General features: G+C 39.7%; 1 protein-coding gene and 1 long non-coding RNA gene across 4 annotated transcripts in view; one reads left to right on the top strand and one right to left on the bottom strand.

Moving 5' to 3' along the window:
• Window positions 1-1,611: 1,611 nt before the first annotated feature.
• Window positions 1,612-12,660, bottom strand: LOC135791341 (uncharacterized). 3 transcript variants are annotated; one of them, XR_010548012.1, is made up of 4 exons: window positions 12,472-12,660; window positions 7,670-7,695; window positions 7,009-7,609; window positions 1,612-4,205 (listed from the first exon to the last, which is right to left on the bottom strand). It is a non-coding gene; the product is annotated as an uncharacterized lncRNA (long non-coding RNA). The 3 variants fall into 3 exon arrangements; XR_010548010.1 differs by having other exon boundaries at window positions 7,009-7,695; XR_010548011.1 differs by lacking the exon at window positions 1,612-4,205 and adding an exon at window positions 6,419-6,933 and having other exon boundaries at window positions 7,009-7,695.
• Window positions 4,056-15,150, top strand: part of LOC135791337 (uncharacterized) — a 157,605-nt gene continuing 146,510 nt past the window's right edge. The window contains exon 1 of the mRNA XM_065301717.1: window positions 4,056-4,232. Within this exon, the coding sequence (XP_065157789.1) occupies window positions 4,056-4,232 (177 nt within the window). The remainder of the gene's footprint in view (window positions 4,233-15,150) is intronic.

Here is a 15,150-nt window from a genome sequence, read left to right as displayed (position 1 = left end):
TGGTGAGTGTGTCGTTAGCAACGCGCGGCCATCATGGCAGTCGGTGAGACTGGGCAGGTTCTTGTTCTTGTCCTGCTAGTTGAGCTTAGGCACCATTCGAATAACACAGAGCTCAGACATACGTACCACGAAACAAGACAGAAATATAAACACATCTTTCTTTGACATATTGCATGGTGCTTTTGAAATGCAGTGGAGCTTTCAGTGCTGGAAACTCACAGATTCATGTTCATGTAGTTGTGAAGTGGAGTTGGAGTAGGAGAAGGAGAAGAAACAGATTGATCAGAGTTTAGGTACTCCACATTCATTAGTTCTTAAACAAACAATTACTTACGTATTTGGGACGAAAAACGTTAAAAATATTTTAAAATTTGTCAAAATTTTGAAGATTTTCGAATACCTACCCCCTCCATAGTTAGGATCTATACCTGTAACCCTCCTAGTGCAAGTCTGCAAGTACATGGAGGGGTATTATCCGCTTTGGTCGGCGCGCGGGAGAAGAGAGACGAATATGCAACATGGATCGCTCCAAGGGTGATTCGGCATACGCGTCGCGTTGGAGTATATTTTTATTGGTTGTATATCCGATGTATTTACTACTATCGAGACGCGTGCGGGCGCGATGCATGCCGGCCGCGCACTTTTAGGGGTCGCTATTTGTTTTTAGTCCAAGTTTCAAGTTCGTGGCGCGATAACCTTTCCGCCTAAAAGCGGAGCTCTAAAGCTATCATAACCCACCAAAAAAGCATCCATAACATCGTTTAAAAAGTGTAATCAACCTCTTTACATGTGGGACACGTAGCCGGGACTTGGATTGAAGCAGGCAGGAATTTGTGGCAAGTGGCGTGCGCTGTACCCAATTCCGAACGCGTCTATTATTTATCGCGTTCGGTTCACGCTGGTGCCATCTACATTCGGCTTTAATCGTCTGCGAAGGCCCCGAGGTCGTCGCCTTGAAGGTTTGTGTGTGCGCACGCGAGTCGTAAGGCAACATTTCGGCTTTTTCCACGACCACCACCACAGACTATTGTGTTATTGCCGCCTGCGCGAACGTTATAACCGGCTTGATTGTGTTCGTGTTTGCTTGTGTATAAACGCACGCACACTGCGATAAAACGACCGTTAGTTCGGCGATTCGCCGTCGTTTTGAACATCGTTCATGGGCAGCAGCACCTGCTTACGAGGAGGGAGATTTTAGGCTCTTTTATGGCCGCGAACACTCATTTTGCTCGAAGCCATCGCGCAATCAACAACGGTACCCGTTATCCGACGGAAAACAACACTACAGAGTTACTAGAATCAAGGTTAACAACTTTAGTAGAAAACCACTACAACTCACGACGATTAGTGGACATTCGATGATTTTAATATAACTAATTAGTTGGTTTTTTGTTGCTGAAAGTTTGGAGTTATTTGTATCGCGCAGACTCGTGCACTGTTCATATTTAAAGAGAGGTTTATTTCGACCACGCACAGGAGAGGGAATAAAACGGGAATGGCGGTGTATTTGCATGCACGATTGTTACACGTTTCGCCCATTTCGGATGTACCGGGTTAGCGTGATCACTTTAGACCTTTCAGGTCAGGCTTACCAAAGCATCCAACAACACGCACACAAACAAAATTTATTAAATTCACTTCAATCAATAAAAAATCATTACAAATAAATTTTGATCACATTTCGGCAATTATTAACAATTTATAAAATTGTATGCAATTGTATTTTGTTGCATTAATGCTGTACTGTAACAGATAAAAGGTCCTTCTCTCTTGTGTCTCCTGTTCTCTTCACAAATCATGTTGGCGCGACCGAGGCGCGACTCCTTTATACTTTATACCATTCGTTGGTCTGAAGAGCTGGCCCGCTATCTGCCCGAGGACGGCGTCGAGTTTTAGTGGAGCACACGAAAAGCGGTACATACTAAAACTTGTAAAATGAACGGGTAGCTTGGGGGGTTATAAAGTCTGTACGGCCAACGCCGAGTGAATACTCGGCTGACATTCGCATCTGTAAGTACAAACTTGACGATTCCCGTTGCAGCTTGTGCAAGCAGCAAGCTGCAACTGGAATTTCCTCACAAAGTTGCCTGATGCCGACGGAGCACACAGCGCGTCAACTTTGAGACGCTCCCAGAGGGCGTTCGCTGCGAAAGTTAAGTTTTCTCTGTGCTAAAACACAAGCGTCAGCAACAAGCAAGCAACTATCACGAAGGTATCATATTTTCGATGAGTGTGTGTATAGTCTGTGATTTTTTTACTCTTTGATTGTTTGTTCTGCTTGTTTTTTGCACTGTTATCAAATCTGTGGACAAGTCAAAGTAGTGTTTCGAGTAGTTCGACGCCGGACACGTTCCGTCCGCCGTCGAGCGCCGGATAGTTAATTAAGTTTACGACTTCTTCACTTTACGCTTTCAAATCTCTTCGTTTTCTTGCCGCTTAATTTGTTTGCACATTTATTTATTTCTATTAAAAATTTATTTCGTACTTTTACAGCGCTATAGCTTTCATACGTTTCGCTGCACTTAATCCGCGCAAGTTTTGCGCAAAATATAAATTTTACTTCTGGCTTTAAATCTTGGCACGTCAGCACGTACAATGTATATATCTGTGGCGCATTTTCATTGCACTGCATGCCTTCCAGCGTTTGTTATCTTGGCAATAGTTACTAGAAGTTCAACTTCGATAAAACAATAAATCGAACTCATGTGGAAGCAAAGCGCTTTAGTTTTTGCTTCTTTGTCGATGCAGGCGCATGCGTTGCGAAATTTGTGTTGTTATCACGTTTAGTTTACAACTTTTGCTGGTTGAAAACACAATTCGGTGACTTGTGAGAAAGAATTCGAATGTGTTTTGTTCGTGCGCTTGTTTTTATTCCTCTCGGCATGGTGTAAAGCAATGTAGACAACGATTATGTTCGAAATTTACCGATGTCTTCGTTTATCACATATCATCGAGGCTAATCCTTTTGTTATCTTTACGATTTTACGTTTTTCCAATGACTAAATACAGAAATAATAAAAATCAATACTTTGCACAACTAATTCTCATCTAAAAGCCAAGTTTTTATTTTTATTCTTTAGTTACTTATCCAATTTTTACGTTTTTGTTAGTTATGCATCGTTGGATACTTTAAAAAATTTTTTACGCGTTTTATCTCACTGACCGTTAGCCAAATGGAAACCAAATGGAAAGAGTTTCAAAAGGAAAACGCGTTTATACAGAAAGTTAACGTTTTCGCAATTCAAACTTTATCGCCAGCGATCACATCGAATCGTTAGATGTAAAACCGTCTAAAAGTCAAAAGTCCGCGAGAATTTACGCAGATGCTGCACTCGCTCAACTCGAACAAATTGCCACCGCGGCCAATTGATCACGCCTCATTGCGGATTGAAAATGTATTTTTAGAAAATCATATTAAAAATATGATTTATCTGACGTAGAAGAGAAAGGAATCAAATGTTATGCAAACATTGAGTAATTTATTACATTACTATTAAAATGATTGATCAACTATCGAGGACAATTATTCTTCCGGTGAATTAAAGCTGTGAGCATTATCGCATCGATCGGCAATTCAAACTTTCGCCCGTTTATGTAAACGGACTAAATTAATAGTAGGTAAATAAGCAGTAAATTTATAGCACTGGTTGAACAAATTAATGCGCATGTCAGACAACGCTCGTAAAACAAGGACAAACTAGTTGAAGTTTTGCTATAAACTAACTATACTTACAAGAATAAAGAGTGTAATTACGCATTGAAATAAAAAGTATTAAAATAAATTGATCAATCATGTTGAAATTGTAAAAAAAAAGTCTTAGTTTTTTTTCTCTCTACGTTTAGTTTGTAACTGGACGCGTTTGAGATTGGAAGACGTGCTGGAGGCGGGAGAGCCGTAACATTTTTTTATTATACTAATCTTTGTTAATTGTTGCAGGTGTCGCGAGTGTGTGCGTGCGATTTGCGCCGTGTTCGCGGCGCCGTAGGTGTGCGTCGCCTCTTGCGTCGCGGTGTCTCGCGTCGCGGTGTACATCACGCGTGTTCCTCTCGCGAAAATGCCGGGCGTGCATCCCGTGTGCTGCACGCTGCTGCCGCCGCCGCCGTCGAGCGAGAGAGGCGCAGTGCGTCGGGGCGCCTTCGACGCGGCATGCGCCGCCACCGGACGCACACCCCCTGTCTCCAGCGAGCGTGTGCAAACTCATCATCTGAAATCATCACAAAACAAACAGAATGTAAGTGATCTTTAGTCATACTTATGTCGTACATATCTATGTGTCATCAAGATGTTATTGTTAACTTTTGAACTTTCATTCAAAATGTTTGCGTTGCTATTGAATGGCCACCATGAGAGAATAAACTGCGCATGCGCAACTCACACCCTTTTATCTAACATGGCAAGTAGGGGTACAAATACGAACACGAAGACGAAAAGCGTCTGATACCAAATTTAGCTTCAATGTTGATTAATCCTAAGAGCTTGTTCAAATATAATCATAATAAGTACATTTTTGTTTATTTATCATGTTCTATGGCTGGTCTAACATTATATTCATAGATTGTTGCAACGTGCTGTGTCTGCGCAGTGGTTTTAAAGGTCGATAATGGCCGCTTTTATGTGCTTGATGTCAATGATGTCACCATACACACACACGAACACTAAGGAAGCAATTGAAAGAGGTCATAAACTTCTTAGTCACACTTCAAACTCCCAAAAACATTTTTTCGTTAAAATTTCTTCGATATTTTCGTTAATTTTAATTTTTTTAAATAAATTTTTATAAATTTAATTTCAACGCGTATTTTACTGCCTCTCAGGTGTAAATTTTATTTGATTGTTGATTCCGGCCGGATATCCGTAGATTATATTATCTACTCTGACGCATAACAAATATTTCTGCGACATGACAACGTAAATACTCAAGTTCAGGAATTTTTCTAAGAATTTCTATGCTAGTTGTGTAGAATATAAACATAGATTAATATTTTCATGTAAATAACATGTGCATAACGCACGGTAATGCCGTTTTGCATTTTCCACGAATGCAAAAATGGCAAATCGCTTGCGCTAACTTTATGCGCGAATGCAGATGCGGGCTAGGCGTGAACGTGAGCGTTTTGAGACATCGTCAAAAAACTACTTTGCGCCGCGTGTGCAGCAGCGCCATTCGTTTATTGCATATTTCTTTATTGGCACAATTTTATTCGCCGTCTGCATACCTTTTCTCAGTGTTGCACCACTGCCAATTTGCTAATTAAAAAGCGCAGAGACGTCTCGAGCATTTTAACGCGCGCGCTTTATAGATACGCGTTCTATTCGTTCATAATTTCAAATACTTACGAGGAAAATTTACGAGATATTTTGTTGGCGTATTAATTAATCCACACATATAAATATTATACTACAGAGTAGCTTGTATAATATATCAAATGTTAAATTGTCGATTGCATGAAGAGAACCAAATATTTTCCATTTTGTATTTGGGTTTTGGCTGTGTGTGCGCACCATCTCTACCTATATGTTCGCGTGTGTACTCATTTGTCGGTTATGACCGAGCAAATAGACATAAACCATATACGTGCGTGCCGCCCTCGAGGGACCAGCTCATAACTCGTCCCGCGTGCCAATATCCGCACGAAGGACGCCGAAATTGTTTTGACCGCTGCGAGATGTGCTAGACCTAAACGAGAAAATGCAAAAGGTGAAATGACCACGCACACACACACACACACATAACCTATAATTCACTTCCATCACGTGGAGGTAGCCGTGCACAATATTTCGGTTATATAGTCTTATAAAGTCCGGTTTTACCCTTCTTTTGGCACGTTGATGACTTCTTTCATTTCGCCCAAAGCTGGAAAGGGTTGCCTATTAAAACGCTCATAACTTGCTGCTCATATCTCGCACCATACCAACAACAACGTGTTATTATATTTTTGTTTCAATTTCATATTTTTCCAGTGGAAAATTAGCGATGTGTATGCAACTCCCGACCTCGATTTTATTTCCAGTCGCTCGCAAAGAAAATGCTGAGACGCATTTTTCAGCGAGTAGCAATTCGCTACCATTGCGGCGCCTGGGCAAACACAAACAGTTTTACTGATGCAATTCCGCCAAGGAAACCAACTAGTCCTACATATTACACATGCTCTTGAATATACAGTCAGTCTCAAACAAATTGGCACGCCTCAGTCTTATATCAAGACAGTAAAAGATCCATATACATAAACATACTGTGGATGAGTTTCGCTAAGTCCATTTTCTAATTGAATTTATTATGAGTGCCTCAACCTACAGTCCACAGGCCATGGAAGACGAGGAATGCTCTTTACTTAACTGAATTGGAAAGGATTGCAGGATTGTTTTCTGTTTTTCTAGCTTTTACTGCTGGAACTCACCCAACGCAGTATATTTTTTTCATCTTGACACAAATTTTTTATTTAAAATCTTGTGAATTAATTGTCAGCGTGAAAAATTACGGCGCAGCCGTTAAAAATATGAAAGTTGTCGGGGGCGACACGGGATCAATTAACAAACTGCAAAGTTTCCACGCGAGCGGCCGAAATAAAACGCTTTGCGCATAAAAAAATATCAACACGGCGCAAATTAGAAAACGCGGGGCACTCGTATAAAACTTTTCTTGATATATATCTGTTTCATCGCATCGCATGAAAAATATAGTTGTTATGCGGAACTATATAGGTACATTCAGCGGGCGTGAGTAATTCGGCGCGCGGCGTCCGGGGCGAATATGCGATTTTCGGTCGTAAACTTTAAACTGTTTAATGCATTCCTCGCGTTCGGGCACGGGATTAGCCGAGCAAGAGATAAATTAAGCGATACGCGGCGAGTGCATAATAGTCGGATGACACCGGAGAGTTTGAGAGCTATTAAGAATGCGCCAGATCCGCCGCAACCCACAAGAACACCAACTGCAACCCAATGTACACATACACATACATCAGAAGCGTGATTGCGTGATTCGCAAATTTCCAAACTAATATTACCTTGTCTTAATTAGACGGCGACGTCTACTTGCCCGCTGGGCTCCACGCCGTCCTCATATGACTTTCCAACTCCACTTTAAGCGCACGAGAGCTTTTAACGTGCTTGCGAGAGGTCGGATATAATCAGCTAATTCGCTTGCCGGTCGTCGTGCTTTCGAACTCGTCGAAACTCCCATACCTAGGACCAACTACCTAATACGGGTACAAATGTGTCGCTTATAAAGTCAACAAGCACCGCCCGGGCTGGAATCCCACCGAAACCAAATGTCACCGTGGCGTATTCGTTGATTATTCCGCTCAGCTCGCGAGCTTTATTCGTCTGCAGAGGGCGAATCTTTACATCTTTACAATTTTCGACGATTTTCCAACGCGAATTTTACGCTCGCCATTCGGCTGCAAACGATTGTTTTCTTCGATATACCTGGGATCGAACCACCGAAGCGGGCGTCCTTGTTGCGGTCTTCCATGTTTTCGTGGCTGCGCGGTGAACTGGTCGAGTTGGCGCGTTCGTGCGCTGCTTCCAGTTGGGTGTGGCGCGGGTTCAGATTCTGTGCTCATGCTCATTCTCTACCAGCGTTCGACTTGAACGGGTCACATACTCCTACAACTCGACCTTGTTAACATCTGCATCCAGCAATAATTAATAAGATTAATTTCATACAGCACATATCGAATTTCTCTGCATTTCTGAAACAAAAACAAACAAAATTTAATCAACTTACATTTATTCCTGCTACGTGTGTGTTTTATATGATTTGTGAAGTCTGACTATAACTAATAAATGAGTACAACCCTAGCTAGAGTCATAATAAGATCCAGACATGCGAAGACTCAGAATGAGGTCAATAAATTGTTAATTCCACGCTTTGATGAATCAAAAGTAACAAAAAAACAATTCAAAATGACTGTAACCCACGTAATACTTTCATATAAATTAATTTTTGAAGCGTTGTTCAACATGTGCATAAATTAACTTGTCACAACACGTGTCACGTATTTTATCGTTAAAAAATTACTTTATCAATAGGCCCCGTTATAAATCTACATAAATTTTTATAGAAAATATTTTATCCACTGTTGCTGTACTGCTAAGATGGCTAAAAATGTTTCGGCATAAATATACGAACCTATCAACCTATCGGCGGGCTATGAATATTTTTATCCGAAATTCGTTTTGCTGCGCGCGTTCCGCAAAATGAAGATGAGAAATATTACTTGCAGTCTTCCGCGTAGGTTTATGCGTTCAACGTTTATGTTTTTCATCATCTCAAAATACAGAAGACACAAACAGAAATTACGGTAAAATAAATTTTCGTTTGTAATTCATTGACTCAATAATTCTATTATTGAGTTCAGTATCCAAGTGTAATCTGAGACAATTTCGGTTCATTTCCTTCGAGTTGTTTTTATTTTTATATCTTGCTGTACTCTTTGATACTTGTATAGTTTTATGGTGTATGGTATACTCTAGTTGGTAGAGAGTTTAGACGCAAGTTTTAGTTTAGTTAACTCGAATTTATTTATTGAAAAACTGTAAAACGTCGCTCCAACTTTCCACTTCTTTTCTTTTCGATAAAACTATACATACACTCGCGGAGTAAACTTTATACTCTTTATATTATCGAGCGCGCTCGGGGCTCGGGAGGCAAGTGAGCAATTTAGTTCGGGGCTTGAGCGAAACGTTTTCGTTTCATTTCATCAAGAAACAACGCTGCTGGCGAAAAAAGAAAAACGCTTCCGGACAACAAAACTCAACTCCATGCTTTGACTCCGCGTGCCTCGTTTCCGAATACGATTATTCTATATTACTTTTATAAAGTTTATAGTTTTTCATTTACTTATTGCTGCACGCAAGCCCTCATTCAATGCAAACACAAACAGATAAATAAATTGGGTGTGTTTCCTTTCTTATCACTAATTAGATACCAAGTTGATAAACGTTTTTAGTTCTTTTTGCATTTCTTGAAATTTTGCGGGTAATTCGACTTTTGATGTGAGCAGCGTCCACTTTTATAGATGAACTAAAATAAATAAATAAAAACTGGGTGTACTGTAGACAGGAGCGCGTTTTTATTGCATTAGCCGAGCCAGTAATGGGTTACCCACGGCAGAGCAGCGAAACCTAAAGCAAATAAAACTGTATCTTGACCGTATCGCCTTCCACCGCATAGGAAGTATTCTATTTCCTCTTTATGTCGACGTCACGAGTCTACCTTTTGCCACCTCACCTTTCCGCGCCACGTGAATTAATAATTGAATTATCACAAATATCTTGTACGTTTCTACGATAACCATAAATTTATTATAAGCTGTAGACAGGTAGCTACTATAATTTCGTATCGTGAAAATTTAAAATGGCCGCTCGCTGCAGTTGCACGCACAGTGAAGATAAGCAATGCAATGGCTAATTACGTGTGTTCTGCATTCCTTACTTATCTACATTCATGATATACACGCAGACAACATCCAAGTTAATTAAAATATCCACTTAATTATCAACAGAAGAAATTCTTTCGAAAAAAATTTAATTCCTATTTGTTTATAAAGTGGGTTTGTGAATTGAAAAGAGACCTAAGCTGCAGCATAATGGAATTATATCGTAAAAGTTTTTAATATCCAGCGGCTATCGTCTTGTTGGCGTGCGTGCCGCGCGCTAAATAGATGCAGATGCGAATAAAGTCAGAAATTTATCGACGATTAATGTAATTATCTCGTTATGGCCCTCCCTGAGACGTCGAGGGTTTATTATTTTGCGAGGAAGAAGTTTCTTTCAGTTCGCATTCGTCGTCGTGGCATTTTTATCGACCAACCGCAAGACACTGCAATGGAAGCAGGACGATTAGCGAGAGTTAACGCACTGCAGATGAGAGATCAAGCAAAGACGTCATGATGCGATGAGTGCCAAGACCACGAAGACCACCCAAACAAAATTTACTTTTTTCTTCCTTTTTGTATAATTAAAAGTTACACAAACATATCTCACGAATCTTTGTGTGTGGATGCTTGTAAAAATGTGCGGATTGCATTTGATTAGGATTTTCTAGTACCCAATTGTTGGTGGGAACATGAAAGAGACGCCATTCTAAATTTGATGGCGGAATGGCAAAAACACGCCGCGTAACATGGCGCGCACACCAAACGAGGAAGGAATTTTATGCTGAAACTTCTATATTTTTATAAGAGTAATAAGTTTTTCTTGCCTGATGGCCTCGCCCGGCGCATATAGGTATTTTTTTTACTCCGTCGCCATCGTCGGTGCATCATTTTCTTGAAGGAAAAATATATTGCAAAAGGCGAGAGAGCGCTGAATTTTGTTGTTATACGAGAGCGTTCGCGCTGGGTACGACTTCGAATTTGCGCTGCAACAGTTTGCCTGCGAATGTCTTCATTTTCGTCTCGCATTTCTTACACAATTCCCTGCTCGCCCACACACAAACCAAAAAACATTACTTCGGGACGCGCCAGACATGTTTATATATTACTGTCGTTGTAGAAATTCAGCACAAATATAACTACGTACAGAAAATCCAATTTTAAAGTAAAAAAAAATATTTTTTTGTTTTTGAAATAATTTTACATCCGGTTTGTGATAATTTATTTCGGGCACTGCAGTCCCAGATAGATAGCGTACATATACATGTGTGGAGCATTCAACTTTTATACCGTCCTTCGTTACGCCATGACAGCAGACGGCAGCAAACGCCCTTTCTCGGTTCGCCGCTCCAGTTTTATCTTCTCGACGAAGAGCGCACAGGTCTACGTAAAATTACGCCGGGTTACGTAGCATTATGTCGAATTTGTTTTCCAAGAGGCTTTAAACTTTTGCGCGTTACGTTCCGTCTGCATCTGTTTTTTAGCTCTTCTAATTTGACTACCAGCGCATGCAAATATCTACGTCATGGCAAAAAGCAAATAGTATTTGCAAATAAACAACAAACACAAAACGTCAACTTTTGTCGTTTGATATTTTATGTTACGCCGAAAATTTTACGCGGAAATTTGCAGCTGTGTCTAGGAAATTGATCTTCGTGTGCACAAGTCCTAAAGTTTGAATTACATTTTTCACACCTGCTTTTCATATTTTTACCACCATGTAGAAAATAAACTCGTTTATGCTTCCGGCTCTACCAGTTCCCCATTAATTCTGAGTCACATCAATTGATTAACCCTTATTTATGCAGATTAATTTATTTGGCGTGCCAACACGAAATCAACCTCGTCATTCTTGCATTGCGGGCAAAACAGCATGCAATAAATTATGAATTTTACGAGTGTTAAATGGTCTAATTCTTTCCGAAGTTGTTCAAACAACGCGGCGTATATAAACGGATACTTAAATGTGCACTATGCATGAATTGTGTGTGTGGCTGGTAGGCCTAGACCTACCAGTTGAGAGAGTAAAAACTCTTTAACAACGTTGTGTGCCATTTGCAGCGGCGTTGTGTTTCTTTGTGCATAGTTTGTTATGCATATAGTCATAGTTTAGTTCTTTGCTGTCTTACGCTTATTACACTCGGTTAAGTTATTACGTACGTTTGCATACTGCGAGCCACTCAAGCGTCAAATTAACAGCGTTCATAATTTCTAAATTAAACATTTCATAATGACATAACTTCTAATGTTTTCATACTTATGAGCAAAAAGCGGTTTTATGTGTAGGTGTGACTAAAATATCACATCAATCATACATAAAATTTAGTTACAAATTAGTTAATTTCATGGGACAAACTATTTTTTATCATTTTAAAATTTTAAATAAATCAAAATCGCATTGTTTAAAAAGTTGTAATTCTCCTTGAACTTTAAACCCCTCATTTTGTTCATCAAAATTCATGAATGCAAATGACCCATCGCAAACGCTAAAAACAACAACCCTCCGGTCCTAAACTTCGCATCAAGAAACAATGTAAAACCTCCACCCCTCGGGCGCCATCATTTCATTATCATGCGCACATCATGATAATCGCCATTCGCTCAGATTGCTCCCTTCCGATCAAATGCAAATCCAACACAACATCTTCTTCTAAATTAAACGCAATCAACATGGTAATAATTTTCAATTAACGTTGTGTCGCCAGGCGATGCCACCATGATGCCCAACATGTCCGCGCATGCTGTCCAATTAAAAAGCGCATTCTTCGTCGTCGGACTTGTCGACGTGCCGGCGCAACATTTGTATGCAAATGTGTGCGTTTCGATTCGCGCGCGCATTCTCGCCTCGGCCGGTTGGCTCGCATTTGCATTCAAATTCGCGCGTTTATCTAAATCAGATCTACGGGAATTGCACGTGTACACGACTTTCAGCTTCGACAAGTTTCACTGCATACATGAAAAAATATCTGCGTGGAATTCAAGTCGATTTAGGGAATTTAGTTACTTAAATATGTTAGTACCATAAATGATTAAGGCCACCCAAAAACCGATTTCAGAATGGTTTATGATTAAACAGATCAAAGCGCTTACCGAATCACCAAAATAAATGTCACCTCGATTTTTGCACACCAATCAAAACACATTAATTATATTATCACTGATCTGATATATGCACATTAATTAACGTCCACACCGGATATCAACTTTGTGGCTGTCCGCTCACCGGACGACGTTGAATGCGTCGCAAAATGTTCACATTTGACTAGATCTTCCGACATTAGCTCTGACCGAGTCTCAACTAACGGTATCTCTCCTTGGATGTCGCATACGAGTATTTATTGCGTTTTGTTTGGCGTGCAAGTGCCGTGTTGTCGCTTATTATAAACCATAACGAAGCGCAAACATCCAACACGATGCACCGAGATGACCACGGCTCAGGAAGCAAAAAAAACATTTTATTGCCTGGTTTATGACTGCGCAGTGTTTTGTTTTGGACGCATACCTCTTTTTTCGTCTTGGCTTTTGCATACAGTACGTAACCATTGTGTGCGCTATTACATAACGGGGCTTATAATCCTTTTGCTTTGAAATAGGCGAGTGAACAAGGTCGGGGGTTTGCTTCAAGACGTGGACAAATCGATGTTTGTTTATGACCTTCAATGGGTGATCATTAACACATTTTTTGTCAACGTAAACATCCATCAGGAGTGAAGTAAATGTACCGTTAGTAGTTTAATGTGAGCGACCTTCCAAGGTCGTTAAATGATAGTATTACAAGGGGTTTGGGACCGTTAGTTAAAATTTTAGATTTGAGTCAGTTAGTCAGTTAGTGTTTGATTACAGTGCGTTCAACTTTGGTTACCAATTGTTACCAATAGTTACCATATCATCAATATAAACAAAAACCTAAAAAAGCGTGTTTTTTCTTTGGTGAGTTGTTTTATTTTATTTTATTTTATTAAATTACAAAGTTGTGCGCCGCGTATAATAAAACTTTGTCAATATTAACAACATCTGCTCCACCTTTGTAATTTCTTTGTTTTTTATGTCAACATCGCCGTGGAATCTTCTTGGTGTGTTTGTTTGTTTGTTTGTCATTTTATTATTATTGTTATTCGTCGTCGCTGAACGTATCTGACGTGTATATTTTCTTGTTTTCCTTATTTCCATCTCGCATAAGCTCATTCCGTTGGGCTTATTATCCAGTCGCCCTTCTTACTTTTTATCCCGCACGCATGGCGATTACACCGAGCACTCGTCCGGGTTATTATATGAATTTCTGTGCGATGGCGACGCTTCGTTTGCGCTAATAGGACCGCGTCGACGATATCTAGCTGAAGTTATGGCTGATGATTACTGTAATAAGGATAAGAAGCAAGAAAGCAAGAGACTTGATTCTCCACAGACGGGTCAAATCAAGTAGGAATATAGGAGTATAGTACTAGTACTTACTGGATATGAAGAAGAAGATGGAAACACGCTTTAAATGTGGCTGTCACATTGATGATTGTTTAGTTTTGTATTGCGTGGAATTATAGGCACATACTAAGTGCTTTCAAAACGTTTTTAAACGTAATATTTTAATATCAACCTAATTCTAGTGAATTGACACTGATAAAATTAGTTTAATGATAAAATTCAGAAGCATGACATTTTTTTATTTGTAAAAATCCTAATTTATATTTATTGTTGTATTACGTTGCCTTTTTCTCTGCGTCTCAACATGGTGATGTTATTTTTTTTTTTCGTTTCAAGTGAGATCCATAAAGGCTCTTTGCCAGCGAAAGGCTGGATTTTACTCGAGTACTTTGCATCTTCATGATGTTCAGATGTACGCACGCATTCAGTACGCGCCCTAAGTATAGTACATTGACGTACCACGCGTGTGTACAAAGGAGGAATCCTTTTAGGATTTGAGTAAGCTCGCAGGCGTGTCTTCCATTTCGAAAACTCGTCCATTTGCTTAGAAACCACTTCAACTGCACACGGTGCACAACAGCAAAATAATTTTACCTAACAAGCTTCAATTCAATGCATTCGCATCATTTTTTTTTATATAAATAAATAAATATAAAGTTTGTATATTTGCACTGTGGATTTCAATTCTCTCCATATGCAAAACTGTAAACGCAAGAATGCACATCGAATATGCGCGTCTGAAACATCCCAATCGCCGTTTAGTATCGCGCATCGCTTCACACGCGGCCATTTGCATAAAATCATCGCGTCGACGAAACGCCAATAATACGAATGCGAATTCGAAACGACATTCGAAATATCAAGAACATTCAGCGTGTCTGCAACCCGAACGGACGTAACTTAAACTAAAAGCCGCACTAAAAGCTCTTAAATTATTGTGCGGGTTTTCATTTTGTTGAGTTTCTCGCATTTCAACGCTTGTGCAGCGGATTTTTTGCGCGGAATGCGAAATTATTGCGAATTCTTCTTAATGAAGCATTACATACCGCTCACCATGGACACTTATGATGTCTTATTCGTTAATTAAGTAAAATACAGTTGTTAATGTTGACGGGTCACCAATTAAACGCTTAAATAAAATTTTATTTGAAATAAACAATTTTTTTGATTCAAAAGTTTGAAAAATCTCTGTGTATCTTATGTATCACTTAAGTTGTTGATCTGTTCTTTATTGACGGCTATAAATCGTCTAACGTGCGGTTAAATGCCTCGACAATTATTACATTACTACTGTACCGTTTGCGGTAGCGTACTCGTACGCTAATAAAACGAGAACAATGCAAGACCGCT

The sequence above is a fragment of the Atheta coriaria genome, unplaced genomic scaffold (genome assembly GCF_025399875.1).
Source record: "Atheta coriaria isolate IRGN ID8LTWV9N9 unplaced genomic scaffold, Caltech_Dcor_3.1 hic_scaffold_4_pilon, whole genome shotgun sequence".
Classification (NCBI taxonomy): domain Eukaryota; kingdom Metazoa; phylum Arthropoda; class Insecta; order Coleoptera; family Staphylinidae; genus Dalotia; species Dalotia coriaria.
The sequence above is the reverse complement of the archived record's forward strand: the minus strand, read 5'-3'. Positions and strand labels throughout refer to the sequence as shown.